The sequence below is a fragment of the Centrocercus urophasianus genome, unplaced genomic scaffold (genome assembly GCF_019232065.1).
Source record: "Centrocercus urophasianus isolate 14NV4802_14NV808 unplaced genomic scaffold, USGS_Curo_1.0 seq_23, whole genome shotgun sequence".
Classification (NCBI taxonomy): Eukaryota; Metazoa; Chordata; class Aves; order Galliformes; family Phasianidae; genus Centrocercus; species Centrocercus urophasianus.
Window position 1 is genome coordinate 17,689,246 of NW_024884789.1, and position 17,297 is coordinate 17,706,542.

A 17,297-nucleotide genomic window follows, 5' to 3' on the forward strand; every position below is an offset into this window, starting at 1 on the left:
GAGACCCAGAAGCTGAGGAGCTTTTTAGGGGGCAAAGATGTGCTTGTCTTATGGCACATGGGTGCCCCTTCCCTCTGTGCAGTGCATCACACGAGGAATGACAGAACTGATGCTAGAAATCATCTCTAGAGACCACCTACTCCCAAATTCATGACGATGAGCACCATGGAGGCATCCCATCCCATCCACCTGCATCCTGTGGAGGTATCTGAGGCCATTTAACACCCATGAAGGCCCTCAGCTTCAGGATGACTCGTCCCATCACCCATCAGCATTGGGCAGTGGGGGTTAATGGCTTTGTTTCCCCAGCCCAGAGGCTGGCTGAGCGCTAAATAATATTAATAGCACCTCCTGGCACCTCGTTAAAAATTGCACTAGCTCTTAATTCAGATTGTATATCACAGCCCCGAAATGAAATAACCATCCATCCCCTCCCTAATATGACTTTGATACAGGCACGCTTTAACTTGTCTCGCTTTTAGAAATATTTTTCTATTAAAATGCAGTGCCTGGCTGCACGCCCGGGAAGGACAGCTAAAAATAATCCCTGCTGGCTGTGATGGGTTGAAGGAGACCCCATCCCTTAGCAGCAGCTCCTCTGTTCATCAAACCCTACCGATGGATGGGATTAAAGAGCAGCCAAAGTACAGAAAAAAGCCGTGCAGTTGGTGCAGGGACGATGACGGCTCTGTGGGGTTTTGCTCTTTCTCCTGCTGCTCTAGGTATCAAAATGAAGAGGAGCTATCAAGGTAGGTCTCAGCACCCGGTGGTGGATGATGCCATGGTGGCAGCAGAAGACTGAGGGACAGAGCCAGAGCAAAGCTGAGGTCCAAAATATGCACACACATGTATGAGAATCTTTAAGTAAGTGCAGGTCTTTGAGCGCCAGCCCAGGCCATCAAACACCCTGGAAACACAGATGTGGACATCAGGTCGCCCTCTTCCATGCTAAGAATCTCACGAAGTCAACCCAAACATTTAATGCAGTATGAAGCAGGGTGTCCTTGTTCTGCAGATAGGTGCCCTTGGACCTCCTCCAGCACCAAAATAGATTTTTTTCTCCTAGAAACGGTATAAGCTGTTGTAGATTCGTGAAAGAAGTGGGGTTTTAAGGTGGGAAAGAAGCTTGGGTCACCCTCACCCTCCCCTTTTCCAACCACCAACTCAGAAATCATCATCCAAAACGACCAACGTGTTTATTTGTCAAGGCACAAAACCCTCCAGATTCTGGATTTTAAATAACAGCAAAAAGCAACAGAAGACCCACGGCTGGACCCAGCTATGGACCACAAGCAAATCCATTTCTCAGCCTGCGTACAAAAGCCAAGAGATCCCCTGGTGTCACACACGCGTTGGCACCGGGTGCCCTTTCCTGCAGCCATCCGAGCAAAACCCATTTTGGTTTTACTCAAAACACATTAAAAGAGCACTGTTTTTGTCACAAACACTTGGGGCTCCAGGGATGCTAAGGCTTTGGTGCATGAGTTGTGATTTAACACTTCACGAGACAACAGGCACAGCGGTCCAGCGGGGGATGAGGACCTGTTGTAATACTCCATGGGTGGAGAAACATCCCTTAAAAAGTAGATTTTGGTGTTTTGTTTTTTTTCCTTAAAAATGATATTTTCGTGATTTTTTTCCCCCCCCCTTAAAAACTAGATTTTGGCGTGTTGTTTTTTTTTTTCCAGCACTCCTGAGCTGAAGCCAGATCATGGGGTGGCATTAACGACTTGCTAAAAACCCCTGCATGAGCCACCCACCAACTTCCAACCCTTCTGAAGTAAAGTGAAGACATGGCACTGCCCCAGCTGTTCCCTGAGCCCTGCCTCAGGGTGGGGGGCAGACAAAGAACCCTCTGTGGAAAATCCTTCTGGGTAATTGGAGGCATGGGATAACCACGCACTTAAGGCAAAAACAAAAGTCCAGTTGGAAGTGCAGTGGTGCAAGGTGAAATGAACATCCTAGAGTGTCTCTGCAGTGATGCTCACCCTGTGGGCTCAGCCCCAGTGCTTCCTACGGACACGGACGGACAGACGGACCCTCGGGCTGTGGCTTTGGGGTTCGCTGGGGTTAAAGGGAGGCACAGCCTCTCTCCAGCCCCAGGGCACCCCGAAAACACAGAGAGTGACAGCACTCTGTGCGGGGTTGGCAGCAGGATGGGGTGTCCCTGTCCCTCTGGTGTGTCCTGGGTTTGTCACCGCAGGGGACGGCTGGGCTGGTGTGGGGGCACGGGGTGCTGTCCCAGCTCCCATCAAACAATTTCTTGCTCGTTATCTGGGGGGAACAAAAAGGAAGAAGGAAATAGACAATAAAATTAAAAACATTAAGAATAATAATTCACAGGCAGAGCTGGAAGTGCTTGCCTGTATCTCCCTGTCATGGATAACACAGATGTCTATGGGCAGATACATGGGCATGGGAAGATGGGCTTGAATTTTGGGATGAAAAATCAAGAAAGGTGGCCTGCAGCTAGCAGAGGGGAGATAAGAATGGAGAGATGGAAGATGGAAGAAGGAAAAAAGGAACACAGAGCTACCTAATGCTTTTCTAGATGTGGGAATGGGAGGGGAGAAAAGGCTTTTATAAATCTATTGGTGGAGGGGAAAATGGTAGGGCTAATAATAAAGGTGAAATTAGCAGTGATTCAACATCAGTGTAAACTCAAATTTCACAGATTTTCATCCAAAATTCAGTACCTGGCAGCTACTCAAAAGAGAAAGGGCCTTGTGGAGACCCAAATTCCTGGCAATGACCAGGACAGGGCTGGAACAGAAGGGGAAGCTGGGATCCTTGATGCCATTTCTCACGGTACAGGCTTTCACCCAGCACCCTGAAGGCTAAATAAAGCTTTGGGGGCAAAGCTTGGGATGCTTCAATCTGTCTTGGCCCCCAGAAAAGCTCCCTGTGTGCAAGGAAAACCTGCACAGGAGATAAAACTTTCTCAGAAGCACCTTACAGATGAGCCTCTCTAACCAGAGCATGGACAAAGACAAGGACACCCAGCAGACACACACTCACCTGCTTTGTCTTCTGTGCTCTTCAGTGGCTGCAGAGCTGCAAAAAGCAAAACCAGCAGTGGTCAGCTTGCATGAACAGCTCGAGACCTCCCTCCCCCAACTACTTTTGGCATATTGGGACGTGGGGGGCTGTGCAATCAGAGTGTGTCTGCCAGCCTCCTCCTCAGCACGGTACTGAGAGCACTGGGAACCAACCTGCAGCACCCACTTACCTGTCTTTTGTTCTTCCCCCTCCACGTCCTGCTCCTCAGTCCCTACAAAATAACAACCAGGAGAGAGTGAAGCATCCTCAGACCTTCACCAAAACCTCGATGGGTTCATGCCTGCATCCCTGCCTGAGCCTCCCTGCCTCTGCTCACATGCGGTACCCACAGCATCCCACATCCTTCCTCCAGCCCTGTGCTGAGCCCTGAAACCCACGAGGGGGGGGGAGCATTTCCCTGGCTGTGCGTGACCCCACAGCTCCATTCCCTATTTATAGCATGGCTGCCATCTGGAGCCAGGGGCTTAGGGACGGCCCTGGTGGCGGGATGCTCTGAATCCCTACGATGTTGTTCCCAGCCAGAAGGACTGGCAAAAACCAAGGCTCCTGCTTCCTGCAGCTCCCACAACAGGTCTCGCAGGGTTATTGCTTAAAGCAAAGTTTGCTGGGGGGAGGGGAGGAAGGGAGAAAATATCGCAGGATGTCCTCATGCAAAAGGATTGAAGCGGGGGCTACAGCCATACTGCCCAGCGCTTTGAATCCTCCAGCAAAAGGGAACATTCGCCGGGGTTTGTGCTACGGAGGGAAAGAGATATTTATAAAATACAATAAAAACATAATTAACAAAGCCACAGCAGGGAGGGAGAGGGGGAACGAGGCCCAGGGCGGCGCGGTTTGCACAGCACAGGGCTGTCAGGGCACGGCTCTGGCAACGTGAGACGCATCTGCCCTGGAGCCAGAGGGAGACAAGCAGGAACGCCAGCGAGCTGCTGCTGCTGCTGCTGCGGCCATTTCGGAGCACAACAGCTTTATTTTTAAAGGCACAAAGCCCCACTTTCTGAGCAAACACCTCTGTGAGGAAAAGAAACAAAACAAAGGAGGGGGAGAACGGGGAAAACAAGAGCGGGCAGGCAAATATTTTTCAAAGGGTGCATTTCAGAGTGCTTCCCAGGAGAGAGCAGCACGGCTTGCAGCAATCCTTTCAAGAAGCAAGGAGAAAGGAGAGCAAGGGCGAGCACGGAGCAGCTCTGTCTCATGCTATTTCCGCGTGTCAATGCGTGCAACGTTTCTGCAGTGGCAAATGCTTGGAGGCAGCTTCTGGGAACTGCTCCCGTGCCATGGGGGCATCAGACACGTGGAGGATGCTGGCAGGCGCAGGGGAGGAGATGGAGAAGGGCAGCGCAGAAAGGTGAACGTGTGCCAGGAGGCAAAAACCAGAGAAAAAAAGTTCATTTGTGTGCAGAAGAAAAGAGCCACCTGGACAGATGCACGCAGGCAGCATCTGTCTTTGACAGATGCCACCACACAGGTAAAGTCATGCAGGGTGAAGTGTCCCCCTCCCACCCAGCACCTGCTCTACCTGCATTCTCCTCTTCCTCGCAGCTCTGGCGGATTTTCTTCTGGCAGATGTAAGCCAGGACAACAAGCAGCACCACGATGCAGATGGAAAGTCCCACCGTCACCCAGAGAGCCACGGCAGGGAAGGCGAGGTGCTGGCCTTGGGGAGAACACCAGAAATCCTATTATTTATAATGCTAAGGGAGGCGGTACGCAGTATCAGGGATCCCACGGTGGCAGGGAATCATCCTTGGGGTTTGGAGGACATTTCATTGTAGCAAGCCACAGATATTGCTTCCAGAATTTGGCTTTCACATAAGGCATCAGCAATCTATGATCTTTTTTCCCCCCATAACATCACTTTATCTTCAAATAAAGCTTTTTCCCGAGCAAATCCTATTCAGGGATGTTCCCTTTTGAGCAGGAACCCAGAAAGAACAGATCCCCTGGCTGGCTCTCTGCCCCCTTGTTCTGCCTTAGCAGACCCACAGTGGCAGGGGACACGGAGAATGTGGAGCTCCCTGACACACAGCCCTCACCTTAAGACTGCCCACTTGCTCGTACGCTAAGGAAAGTAGCTCTGAGCCCATGCAAAAGTCTCTCCTCAGTCCTCATTGACAAAATTCCTGCTTTTGGGCAAAAACAGGGAATGACAGAAGTGCTGTCACTGTCCCATTCTCTATCAATGGCCAACTTTTGGTGCCTGTACGACACTTGCTGGAAGAACTCGGTGACAACAGTCAAGAGGTTGATGCTCCACCAGGGACCCACCTTCACAACCCAGCAACTGCAGAGCCAATTAAACACTAATTAACACTGCTGGAGATTGTGTAAGGTTATAAAGAGCTCCAAGGCAGCAATAAAAGCTGAGCAAGTGGGGATGAGTGAAAGCCACTCCAAGTCAACAGCGTGTCAAGAATGGGTCCTGCAAGATACTGATGAAGTTTGAGGGGCCAGATTCCTTGGAGTTATCTCCTGGAGCTCATCCCTTCACTTCCCAGAGCATCTCTGAGGACTCCTGAGGGCAACAGGAGGGGCCTCAAACCTCCTGTTGGCCCCAGGAGGTTTGGATTTGGGGCACACTGGCTTAGAGCCATGGGTTTTGTCACCCAGCTCTTGTGCACAGCCCTACAAGGCTCCTCGACCGAGCCCTGCCCACGCTTCTTGTCACTGCCATCCAGGATAAACGCCACTAAGCCCTTTATTTGTCGGACCAGCAGAGCAAGACATTGTCAGAGCAAAGTGGTGAGGCTGAATGATGCCCAAAGAAAAATGAAGCGAGCTGGGGAACCAGCCAGAAACTGCTGAGACATCAGTCCCCATGCCAAGCAGCTCAGGTGGGAAACAGCACTGTAATTCCAGGTGCCCAAAGGGTGTTTTGATCAGGATTAGGATGGCATGAATGTGCCAGGGATGCAGTGTTTCTGTAGGATTGGGATGGGGCTGCATGGCTACATGGTATGGAGAGGAAGACTACCGTGCCTTATACTGGCTCTCTGGAGTGGTTTATACTGGGACAGGGCAACTAGCAAAGCTAGAACTGTAAAAACACCTCCAGATCCTTCCCAAATCTCCCATAGTCATTGCAAAACCCCCTTCAGCAAGAACCTCCAGAGGCAGGATTGGAGCAGCACAGATAGACAGGACAGCCCCAAGCCATCCTGCATCTCCATGGGCAGGGAGGTACAGCTGGGTGATGGTGCAACCCCAGGGCTGACTCTGCGCCACCAGATTTACCCTATTCAGAGGTAAATCTTTACCCTTAATTCCCCAAATCTGGCCCACACCTGCTCACCCGTGATAGTGACGGAGGCATGGGTCTCCTGCTGCAGCACCGGGTTCCGCACCAGGCACGAGTAGGTGCTGCTGGGCTCCACCAGCACTTGTAGGACGCTGTACACATCAAAGAGCCCCTCCTCGTTGGCCACCTGTGATGTGGTGACGTTTTCAGTGATATTGGCACCGTGGCTGTCCTGCCAGAGGACACTGGCCTCAGGGTAGCCATAGGAAGATTGGCAAGTGACAACCGCCCGATCCCCTGGCTTCAAGTCCTTATTGGGCTCCAGGTTCAGATTGGGCTTGGAGTAGGGAGCTGGAAGGAAAGGAAAGGCATCATGAAGGATCACCGCATCCAGAGACAGGTGGATGACACTGCACAGCCATATCTCACCTGCCACCTGCAGCGTCACGGCTGCGCTGTTGTAATCGCGGACGCGGACGAAGCAGGTGAAGCTGCCCTCATCTGCAATCTCCACGCGCCGCAGGAGCAGCGAGACGTTGCCCTGGCACAGCTGGTCATAGAAGAGGGCCGTGCGGTTGGTGTAGCCCCCGCCCTGGTCGGTCAGCTGGTCCCTGCCATCAGAGAAGCTGTGCACCAGGCGCTTGGTGTCCGTCAGCTGCCAGATGAGGCTGAGGTCCTTCAGGCTGAAGTTGGCCTCGGGGGTGAAGGAACAGTGCAAGGTGGTATCTTGGCCATAAAGGGCCACCACGGGCTCTTCTGGGACCTGGATCTCCATGGCACCTGCAGGATGGTAGGATGAGAAGAACACGGTGGTCAGATCCTGTCTCTGGCTCAAGATGGCTTGCTTTGGAAGGGTCAACAAAAAGCCACCCCAAAGGTTGGGATGTGGAAAGAACGGAGGTAGTTAAGGGGTATGGTGAGGTCTGTTTTGCAGACAGGGAGGAGAAAACAGCCAGCTGAGAGAGAAGTGCAGCTTCTCCCCACAGAGAGGGGATTGGAAGGTGACAGCTGTGGGGGACAGAGGCCCCACAATGAGCCAGCTTCGTGGCTGGGCTTGTGAGCGCTAGGTGGCACCAACACTCCAGCTGGCAGCTCCTGTGCCAACCACACCAGGATGAGGTGCCCACATTCCTCTGCTACCCCTGACCCTCCCAGTGTGCTCATCCCACAGACTGGTCCCAGGGAGTGATGTCCCACACGGGCAACGTTCCCCAGTTCTCCCCATACATAATATGGAGAGGAAAAGGGGAAAAGTCTCATCTGAGACAAAGGAAGCTGCCACTTTTATACGGTCTCTATACAGGTTTTATGTCCTGATCCCAGCTTGATGAGCCCAGTCATGGGACACGGGCACCAGCACAGGGCTCTGGGCCACCACGTCCCTCTGTGCAAGTGGCCGTGTGCTGGTGACATGCCCAGAGGTTCAGGAGCTCAGAAAGACCCAGAATGTAACTGGGATTTTACCCTGCTGCACCTTTCTGATGTAGTACACACGAGGTGATGTCCCACGCTGCAGGATGCATCTCCTTTGGTTTCAGGTGAGGTTTTTCCTTCTCCTATTGGGTTTTCTGGGGAATTGGGAACACTGCCCTTGTGGGACACCACCATCTACTGCCTTAGGGGATAGCGGCCAAGAGCGATGTGAGACATTAGCAAGAGTATAGGGGAAGGATCAACACCCTTGTGGTCAGCCTCAAAACTGGCACCCAAGGAGGGCCTGGGGGTGGCAGAAGAAGTGGTCAGAAAGCCACCAGAGCCATGGATCCCACTGCCATCACTGCTGCAGCATCCCAGGGCACAAAGCCATTACAGCTATGTGGCCAAGTGGTCGAAAGTCATCAGAGCCATGGAGTTCCAGGTCCATCACAGCCATCAGAACCATGGGCCACTGGGGCTATCAGCACTCTTGCAGCCACGGGTCCCATGGCCATCGCAGACACAGGGTCCTGGAGCAGAAAGCCATCAGAAAGCCATGTGTTCCCAGGGCCATCAGAGCCATTGCAGCCACAGGTTCCACAGCCATGGGCCATCAGAGCCAGAGGTTCCACGATCAGCACAGCTATGGTGTCCCAGGGCACAATGTCATCAGAGCCATTGCAGCCATGGATCCTGTGGCCATTAGAGACATGGTGTCCCAAGGCCATCACAACCACAGGTTTGTGGGGCAGGAAGCCATGATGAGAACCATGGGTAACCAGAACCATTGCACTCATAGGGTCCCAGGGCCAACAGAGCTGTGGGGTCCTAACGCCATTGCAGCCACAGGGTTATGGGGCCACCAGAACCATCGCAGCCATGGTTACAGGGTCACTGAAGCCATGGGGTCCTAGGGCACAAAGCCATCACAGCAGTGGATCCCATGGCCATCAAAGCCATCACAGCCATGGACTTCCAGGGCCACCAGAGCCACAGGTCTCACTTTCCAGGGCCACCCACGCCCATATGCTTCCCAAAGACCCCGGGACCACCTGGTGAGCACTGCCTCCAGCTCAAAGCCATTGAATGGGGATGAAGTGGTACTGGGGCATCTCCTCGGGGCAGCCCCACTCACCTGCCAGGCCGAGCACCAACGCTCCCAGGGCGAGCAGCATCACTGCACGTCTTCTTGGCACCCTGAGCTGGGGGAAAAATAAGGAAAAGCAGAAAACAACACTAAAAGGGTGTGGAACCTCACCGCTTCTCCTCCCCTTTTTGTTTCTTTCCAAGCTTTCTCCCCGTGGAGCTCGGCGGATTCTGCCCATTTCCCAGACTTGCTCCAAAAGTGACTTAAAAGGAGCAATTCGTGGGAAAATCTCCTCCCTAAGCGGAGCTTTCGGGGGCTGCCCCAAAACACGGGGAGGAAATCGCCATCCCGCCCGGCCCCATTCATTCCGCCTTCCCGGAACAAAGCCTGGGAGCCGCACGGGGAGGCACCAGGGCTGCGGGACGAGCCCGCGTCCGGCGAGGGAACCCCGCGCACCGCCACGTCCCCGCAACACCGGGCACCGCCGGGCCCCGCACTTACCGCGGGGAGGGCGCGGCTCGGCTCGGCTCGGCGCCGCTCGGCTCCGCTCGGTTCGATTCGACTCCGATCGGCTCCGCTCGGCTCGGCTCGGGAGCGCGGCCCGGGCTCTGATTGGCTACAGCCGCTTCCTGTCCGGGGTCCCCGCGGCGGAGGTGGGGCAGCGGCTGTGGGGAGTGGGCTGGAGCGGCGGGGTTTGGGGGTGCGCGCATAGGCAGGGTTGCGGTGTACAGAGCTGGGGAGCTGAAGGTCGTGGAGCTGCGAGGCTGGCGTGCGTGGAATTAGGGGCTAAAGTTAGGTGGAGCTTTGGGACTGGAGGCAGGGAGAGTATGGAGGCAGGGAGCTGTTGCGTAGAGATGCGCGTGGTGCCAGGAAATTGGGGCTGCGGGAATGGAGGTGGGGGACCGGGGTGCAGGGAGCACCGGGATTGGAGTGCACATAAATGGGGTGTTGGGGTGCAGAGGGAATTATGTGTGTGGATCCCAGCTGTGGGATTGGGTGCACAGAGATGGGAAAGTGAGGTGTAGGGAGATTTGAGGTGCAAGGAAGGAGGGGAGGGGGGCACGGAGCTTGGGGAATGGGGATGCAGGGAGCCAGGGGACTGGGGTGTACAGAGCTGGGGAATTGAGGCACAGGAGTGCGGTGCATGGAATTTGGAGACTGAGGTATATGGAGCTCTGGGACTGGGATGCAGACAGAATTGGGGTGCAGAGAGGCCCAAGATTGGGGTGCACTGAGCCATGGGATTGGGGTGTTTGGAGCAGCCGCAGCATTGAGGTGTATGAAGATGGGGAACTGGGTTGTACAGAGCTTGGGGACTAGGGTGCATGCAGCCACATGTTCACTTGAATGAATACCGCAGTATTGGGATGCAGAGAGAATTTGGGTGCAGGGAATGATAGGGATGGGGTGCACAGAGCCAGGAAATTGGGGTGCAGGGAGATGTGAGGTGTTTGGAGCTAGGTGGTTGGGGGAATGGAAGTGGGAGACTGGGGTGCGTGGAGCCTGAGGGTTGGTGTGTACGGAGCTGGGGAATTGAGGTTTGTGGGGGTGCGTGGAATTGAGGGATTGGGGTACACAGAGCTCTAGGACTGGAGTACAAGGAGATTGTGTATGGAATGTGAAACTGGTGCACAGAGCCATGGGGTTGGGGTGTATGGAGATGGGGAGTTGGAGTCAGCTACGGGATTGGTATGCAGGGAGAATTGGGGATTGGCATGTCCAGCAGTGGGGTGTGAGGAACTGGGGAACAAGAGTGCACATAGGCAAGAGGATTGGGGTGCAGAGCTGGGAAGCTGGGATGCATGGAGCCAGGGATTTGGGCTAGCTCAAAGCAGGGTGCATGGAGCTTTGAGCAGTGCACTGTCCCAGCCCACTGTCCCACTGTCCCAGCCCAGAGCCAGCAGCAGCCCCAGATGGTCCTCAGTAGAAGAAGCTGCTGAAGAGAAAGCCTCAGATATTTGGGAGCCACAGGGGAGGGAGACCCATGGAAGGCAAGGCCTCAGGCAGTGCATCAGCAGCTCTTGCTGTGTTCCCAAGGCCCCTATATTGTCCCCACAGCCTGGTGGCTTCTGTGCCTGCGTGGGAGGTTTCAGTCTTGTTGCAGGGAGAAAAGGAAGCTCCTCACCCTTTTGATTACAGAGCAAAGCTGGAACAAGCAAACCTGGAGAGCTCAAAGCTAAAAAGCAAATAAAAATAACTGGAAATGTGTTATATTTAAAGCAACTCTTTATTTTGCCCTTTGAGCAAGGAAAGTTGTTGCAGCAGTGGAACTGGCAATGTCTTGACCCAGACGCCGCGGGTGATGGCAACAGGAACAATCGGGGAAGAAGTAAATACACTTTCAAAGCTTGCAACTGAATCAGGAGGTCGATTTGCAGGATCTTTGTGCATGCTGTGGGTCCCCGATCCAGCTTCAGCAATTTGGGGTCCACAGCAGCTCCAGCAGCACCACAAGAAAGCTCAGCAGCCTTAAGAGGCAGGTGGAGCACACGGGTTTTGGCACAGGCTCCCCCCAAAAAGGTGCAGACTCGCAGCACAGCCTCCAAGCACCAGCAATTTTTAGTGTTAAACATGAAAAAAGCAAAAGAAAGTAAGATGTCCTTTGAAACAAAAGTAGATTTTTGAACATCAAAACCAGCTTAAAAATTGAAATCTAAGCTGCTCGCAAACCTGTTCATAATTAACAATGAAAGGACTTCCAGGGAGGAATTTAAATAGTGGATGCTCTCTGTCCCAAATGATTCTTTCGGGCTAATTTTCCTTCCTCACACCCTGAAATACCCAAGGTGTGTGCATGAGAAATGTGCATAATAATGAAGCTGACAAGAACAAAGACGTGGCAAGGCAAAGAAAAGGCTGCAATTTGCAAGTTTAATTTCACGCTCAGCCAGGATTTGATCAAGGAGAGGAGGGATGGGCTGAGGTTTGGGGGTACATCCATATTCATTACATGTATTTGTAATATACTGAGCACAAGGGGAACAGTGGATAATCCCATGTCTCCTATGTGCAGAATTCTATCCCCCAAAAGCTGACAGATTGTCCATTTTGGAGTGGTTTTAACCCAAACATCAGCCACACCCACGTGGAGGTAAATTATATCCTGCAGATACAGCACTGCAGGGCCTTTGGACATATGGAAAGTAGCTCTGGCTCCCCAAAGCTCCCATCTACGCAAGGAGCATCCTAACAGCAAAAGGCAAATGGTGGAGGACAGGAAGGGGGTTTGGAGGCTTTGAACCACAGCAGAGCACTGAGCTGGTCCAAGGAGACGCATGCCTTGGATACAAGTGATGTCTGACTTTTTACTGCATCAGAGAGAACCTCAGCCCTGCTCGCTTAGGAGGAGCAGAGCAGACAGACTTTGGATGTGGCCGTCCTGGGGTTGGGGACAGTGAGTCACTCACCGCCGACTGAGCGCAGATGTTTGGGGTCTGAGCACGTGGTAGGAGGCTGCTTTAGACAGCTCAGCAGTTTTTGGGTTTTTTTTTTTTGCAAAACACAGCGGTCATTCATAAGTGCAGAGCCCAGTGATGGACTCCAGATGCAGGCACGCACACGAGAAACACCCAGTGGGATGCTTGCAGCGTGCAGAAGGAATATTTTCTTACAGAGGAAAGTCACAAGGCCTTTCTTTTCCTCGGCAACACCTCTGCAAAATCACTTTCAGCGTGGCTTTCAGTCAATTCATGATTTGAAATAGTAATTTTTCTCTCTAAAGCCATTCCTTATTGATTTATTTTTTCTCTTGACTCTGAAAACCACAAACTGAGTTTATGCATGAGAGAGCGAGCAGAATGAAGACCTGGGTAGTGCCAAGGTGCAGTGCAGCACTGCAGGAGGGGGTCACCGTGTTCAGGTGGTGACACTTGGGTCAACCCCAAGTGCAGATCTTCAGAAGATGTCATAGAATCCTTAGAATTGGGAGGGACCTTTAAAGGGCATCGTGCTGGTGAAGAACAAGAGGTCTGCCCGAGCCATTAGGTATTGGACCTGCTTGCACACGAGGCACCATGCTGTTAGGATGTGGACGGACACACAGCAGTGGGATTGGGATGATCTGAAGGGAAATAAAGAGCTGGGAGGGAATAACCTCATCCTGTTGCTCACAGAGCAGCTGATTTGGGGAAGCGGAGCTGGTGCACCACATTTCCAGCCTCGCCCACACGTTTGGAACCCATCCTGCACTGCACAGAAGAGCTTTTCCAAGAAAAGCCCTTCCCAAAGCAGCTCCTCCATCTCAGCATCCTCCTCCTCCTCCTCTTCCTCCTAGGCAGCTGCCAGCAAGGAAAGAAGCATGGCAACTGCAGAAATCACCATGAAGCTCGGCTGGGGCTGCTGCTTTAGGCTTCTACATCCCAGCTGTCCCAAGTGCATCATGCACAAGATGCCGCATTCGCACCGCTACCACCTCGCAGTCCTCCCATCACCATCTGCTTGGAGCTGGGCCCCCTGGCAGCTGCCTGGTGGGAAGTCAAGAGGAGCCGTCGGCTTTTAAAGGGCTTTTGCAGAATGGGAGACACCTACTTGCTCCAAATATCCGTTGCCACCTGCTTAGGAACGGTCCTACAAGAAAGCAGGAGATCCCCACTCACAAAACCATAAAACCTGAGGATGAACCCAAAAATCAGCTGTTCTCCCATGCTTTCCCAGCAGCCTGATGGTCCACGGAGCTCCAGGGGAGGTCTGCAGCATGGAGCCCTTCATCCTCACCTGGGGACATGGGCACAAGCCCTATCTGCCAAAACTAATCCAAACCAACCTAATTCAACCCTTCCTGAGCTGCCCCGCCAAAAAGTGACAGGAAGCCTCAGGGCAGTTATTTGAGCTCATGCAACCACACTCCTCTAGCAGCTTTTTTTTGATTATTTAACCTTTAGCCCATGGTCTATTTGCCCTGTGCTCAAATCGAGCCCAAAGTAGGGCAGATGTCATCAGAAACCCAAGGCAACCATGACCATCTGCTTTTTTCTGGAGACCGTTCCCATGAGGTTCCTACAAGGCCCCCTTCTAACACATCATTTACTGGTTAGGGTTTGCTCTGCCCTGTTTTCTTGGCTTTTTTTTTTCTTTTTTTCTTTTCCCCAAAAGGAGTTCTGCTTTCTAAAAGCGCATGGGAAGGAGGTTTCAGACTTTCCACTGAAACTGGCTTTTTCCTCCTCCCGTGCTTCCCTAAAACTGTAATTCAAACAACTTTAATTGCGCATTATTTTCTTTCTGAATTGCCCCCATGGATAATTTATCCTCTTTTAGTGTAGCTGTGGGGAGTACAATCTTATCTTTTAGCTCCAGCAATGCTGACAATTTCCTATCTTCTGATGCCTTCTGCTTTTCACTATGTTGGGGCTTTGTTATATAGTTGATTAAAGCAAAATTGCTTTTTGCTGCAATTTTACCGCAATCTAACCCAGAAATGCCCAAAGAATCATAGTCATCCTTCACAATGCTCATCTGTTAGCTGCTATAAAAGTCCTCCCCGCTCAGTCTGGAGTGCCTCTAATTCTGTACCAGCCATAATATTTGTCATCAATTAAATCTCCTCTATTGACACTCCTCTGAGCTTCTGTAGTTGAGATACTGAAGATATCCAGCCAAACCCACGGTCACTCACTGCCATCCCCTATTGTTCATTTTCTCCTTTTAATACAAAAATCCTTCAGCAGAAATTGCTTTTCTTTTTGTATCTGCAACTAAAAGCTTTTGCCAGCTCTCTGCCACAGCTTCCTCAGTGCACCTTTCTGGAAGGTTTTCAGGCTGCTTGGCTATGAATCACAGCCCCATGATCCTATATATCACATGGAGATGTGCTGCCCCGTGCCCCATCTCTCCTTTTCCAGCTCCGAGGGAAAAACATCCAAGCATGGTGTGAAAATGCCTCTTTTCTCTGCCCTGAGGATGCTGTGGAGGTTTACCAGGTAATCCACACGTGCAAGGATGGGAACACTGAGCTCCCACCTACGTGGGAAGGGGACCATGGGAAGCAGCCCCTTGCAGCAGACAGTGGGTCCATTGAAAGGTGTATTTGGGGGATGTTTTAGCCATTAAGGCTAAAAACCACCACATGTTTACCTGACCTCCTATATCACACAGGATTAGGAAAACAGGTTGAGCTGAGCTAATGCGGAGCTAATTGTGTCATTTTCCATAAAGTAAAGGCAGGCTAACAGCTTTAATCTTGATTTAGCTGATAAAGGTTGACCAGCAGAGGATGGAATATAAGCATAATGGTTGATAAATATAATAAATTGCGGGGACATGTGCAGTGTCCATTGTGCAAGCAGTCTGTGCTGCCACGGGCTGTTGTTTGCAAGTACCGTAATGAACTCCTGGCCAGCTCGTTCCCTCCTCTGGCCCTCAAATGATCCGAGGTTTATTGTCTTCATTTCATGTTAATGAGAGGCGTTTAGTCAAACGGATCAGTGTTTCTGCCTGGTTGGTTGGCCGTGTGCCACTGGGACCCCAGGCAGGCAGCACGAGGACTGCAGTCGATGCTGAGCCATGATAGCACGGTGCTGCTCATCGATGTCAGGGTCATTGGGCTGCCTTCTGCACCACCTCCCCAAAACCCAGCTTGAGCATCCGTGAGTGCTGCTTTAGGAGGCACCACACATTATGGGGAGCTGGTGAGAGCGCTACAGCCCCGATGTGAAGGTGCATCGCAGAGACCCTCGATGCTGTGCCTTGGGGATGGGGTAACAGTTCCCACTTCTTGAGGAACACAAAGTGTCAGCATGTCAGCATATCAGCGTGCTGGAGGCACTGAGGGTGCTGAACAAACTCCCCTGGGACACACACCTGCCAATGGCCCAGCAGCCTAGTTAAGGCCAGCCCAGCGCCCTTGTTCTCTGCTTGAGCTGTAAGAGCTGGTGTTCAGTTTCAGCCCCAGATGTACTCATAACACACATGGGCTGTGTTGACCTGAATCCTGACTCAAATTGATTTTCTGGCTTGCTCTAAGGTCTGCTGTGCTTTTATGGACTTGAGCAGGGGTCACCAAGTGCATCTAACCCTGGTTACCCTCAGCGTGCCTGCTCCTGAACTGTGGGCTGATGTCTCAGCTTGATCACAAGCCAACCTCATTGCTGCAAGCACAGCTGGTGACTCAGACTCTTGGCTGCCTCTTGCTTTCCTTGCTCGGATACCTTAGGTCTGATCCTTTTCCTGCCAGCCCCATCCCTGTCCCCTTGCTTCCCATCCCTGAGGAAGCAGTGCACTTACTGTTCCATAGTACAGCAGCCTTGCTTTCTGTGTGCATCCCAGGCATTTTGGCCTCGAGCTCTTGCTCCCTACGCCAGCAAAATGTAAAGGGAATAGCCTGAAAGACTGCGCACCCCAGGCCAGCACTGCGTGCACCAATCCTTGCATGCAACCAAGAGAGCACCCAGAGCAAGCCCTGCGCTAATCCATGGGTGCCACCTGCCGTCTACTTCTGACGACATCAGCCACGAATTCACCTCTGCATCCTGCTGACCGCTCCAGATGTTCAGCTTTTTCCTTTGTGCCTTCTCGGAGGCTTCCTGCTGTAACCCACAGCTTGTGGGGGTGAGCTGGGGACAGCCACACGTGTCCTGCCTGCGGCTGGATGGAGCTGCTCCAGATGAGAGCAGGAGGATAACGTTACCACTTCCCTGAGGATAACGAGGGCAGGGAATAGCTCTCATGTATCTGCAACTGGAAACCTGATCCGTTGGACCCGGTTTCCTAAAAAATCGGGTGGAGAAAGCATTACTGCATGGCTGAGCTGGATGAAATAATTGCAATAGAAATAAATAACTTCAGGGTTGGGTCAGGGAGAGGGGAAAAATCATTTTCATTCCTCTTTATCTTTTTCCTGCAGAAAATTAGAAGGCAGACTTCAGACTTCTGCCATGACACAGATGAAATCAAGTATGCCAGGATTTCTCCTTGGATTTTTTTTTTCTTGCTCACGTTGTGAATTGTTCAGTCTGGAATTACCTTTTCTGTCACAACATTTGTTTTGTTTGGAAGGACATTTCTCCTTACAAAAAAAAGAAAAAAAAATCAGTTCAAACGCTTTAACCATTTCTGAGGGGAACATCTGAATATGTAGGAGGATGGGAGGGTGGCTAGAAATAACCAAAGTGCCATTACCCAGTGGAGCTGAGATGTGGAAAGCCACCTTTCTGCAAAGTAAGAAAGTGCATCTATATTATTTTCTCACTGCTAGCCTAAAGTCTTCCCTTTTCCCCAGGAAATAATTTTACAAGCTTTTCCTCTGTCTCTCATAGTTTGGAGCGTCACTTCTTTAGTTCAATTTTTCCTCTTTTTTTTTTTCCTCACCTCCTTTCCTGCTGCTCCTTGCTTCTCTGTCATTTTCTTACATTTCTTTGCACAAAATCACCTGGATTTCTTGTTTTTCTTTTTGTTCTTTTTTTTTTTTTTTTCCCTTCAGGCACTTCCTCCATTTGCTTGCCATAATTTTAGACTGGTGGCAGCAGGAGTTGCTGCATCCGGCAGCTCAGTCCTGCAGCTCCA

The 17,297-nt window shown here is 51.8% G+C and overlaps 1 protein-coding gene across 2 annotated transcripts; it reads right to left on the bottom strand.

Annotated features, from left to right (window-relative positions):
• Positions 1 to 1,171: 1,171 nt before the first annotated feature.
• CD276 (CD276 molecule) lies at positions 1,172 to 9,331 on the bottom strand. Of its 2 annotated transcripts, XM_042824398.1 has the most exons (8): positions 9,303 to 9,331; positions 8,850 to 8,916; positions 6,728 to 7,078; positions 6,353 to 6,649; positions 4,580 to 4,717; positions 3,230 to 3,271; positions 3,019 to 3,054; positions 1,172 to 2,274 (listed from the first exon to the last, which is right to left on the bottom strand). In XM_042824398.1, exons 2-8 carry the CDS (start codon positions 8,887 to 8,889, stop codon positions 2,252 to 2,254), a joined length of 927 nt encoding a protein of 308 aa, XP_042680332.1. In that variant the 5' UTR covers positions 8,890 to 8,916; positions 9,303 to 9,331; the 3' UTR covers positions 1,172 to 2,251. The 2 variants fall into 2 exon arrangements, with proteins under 2 accessions (XP_042680332.1, XP_042680331.1); XM_042824397.1 differs by lacking the exon at positions 9,303 to 9,331 and having other exon boundaries at positions 8,850 to 9,040.
• Between the last annotated feature and the right edge of the window lie 7,966 nt (positions 9,332 to 17,297).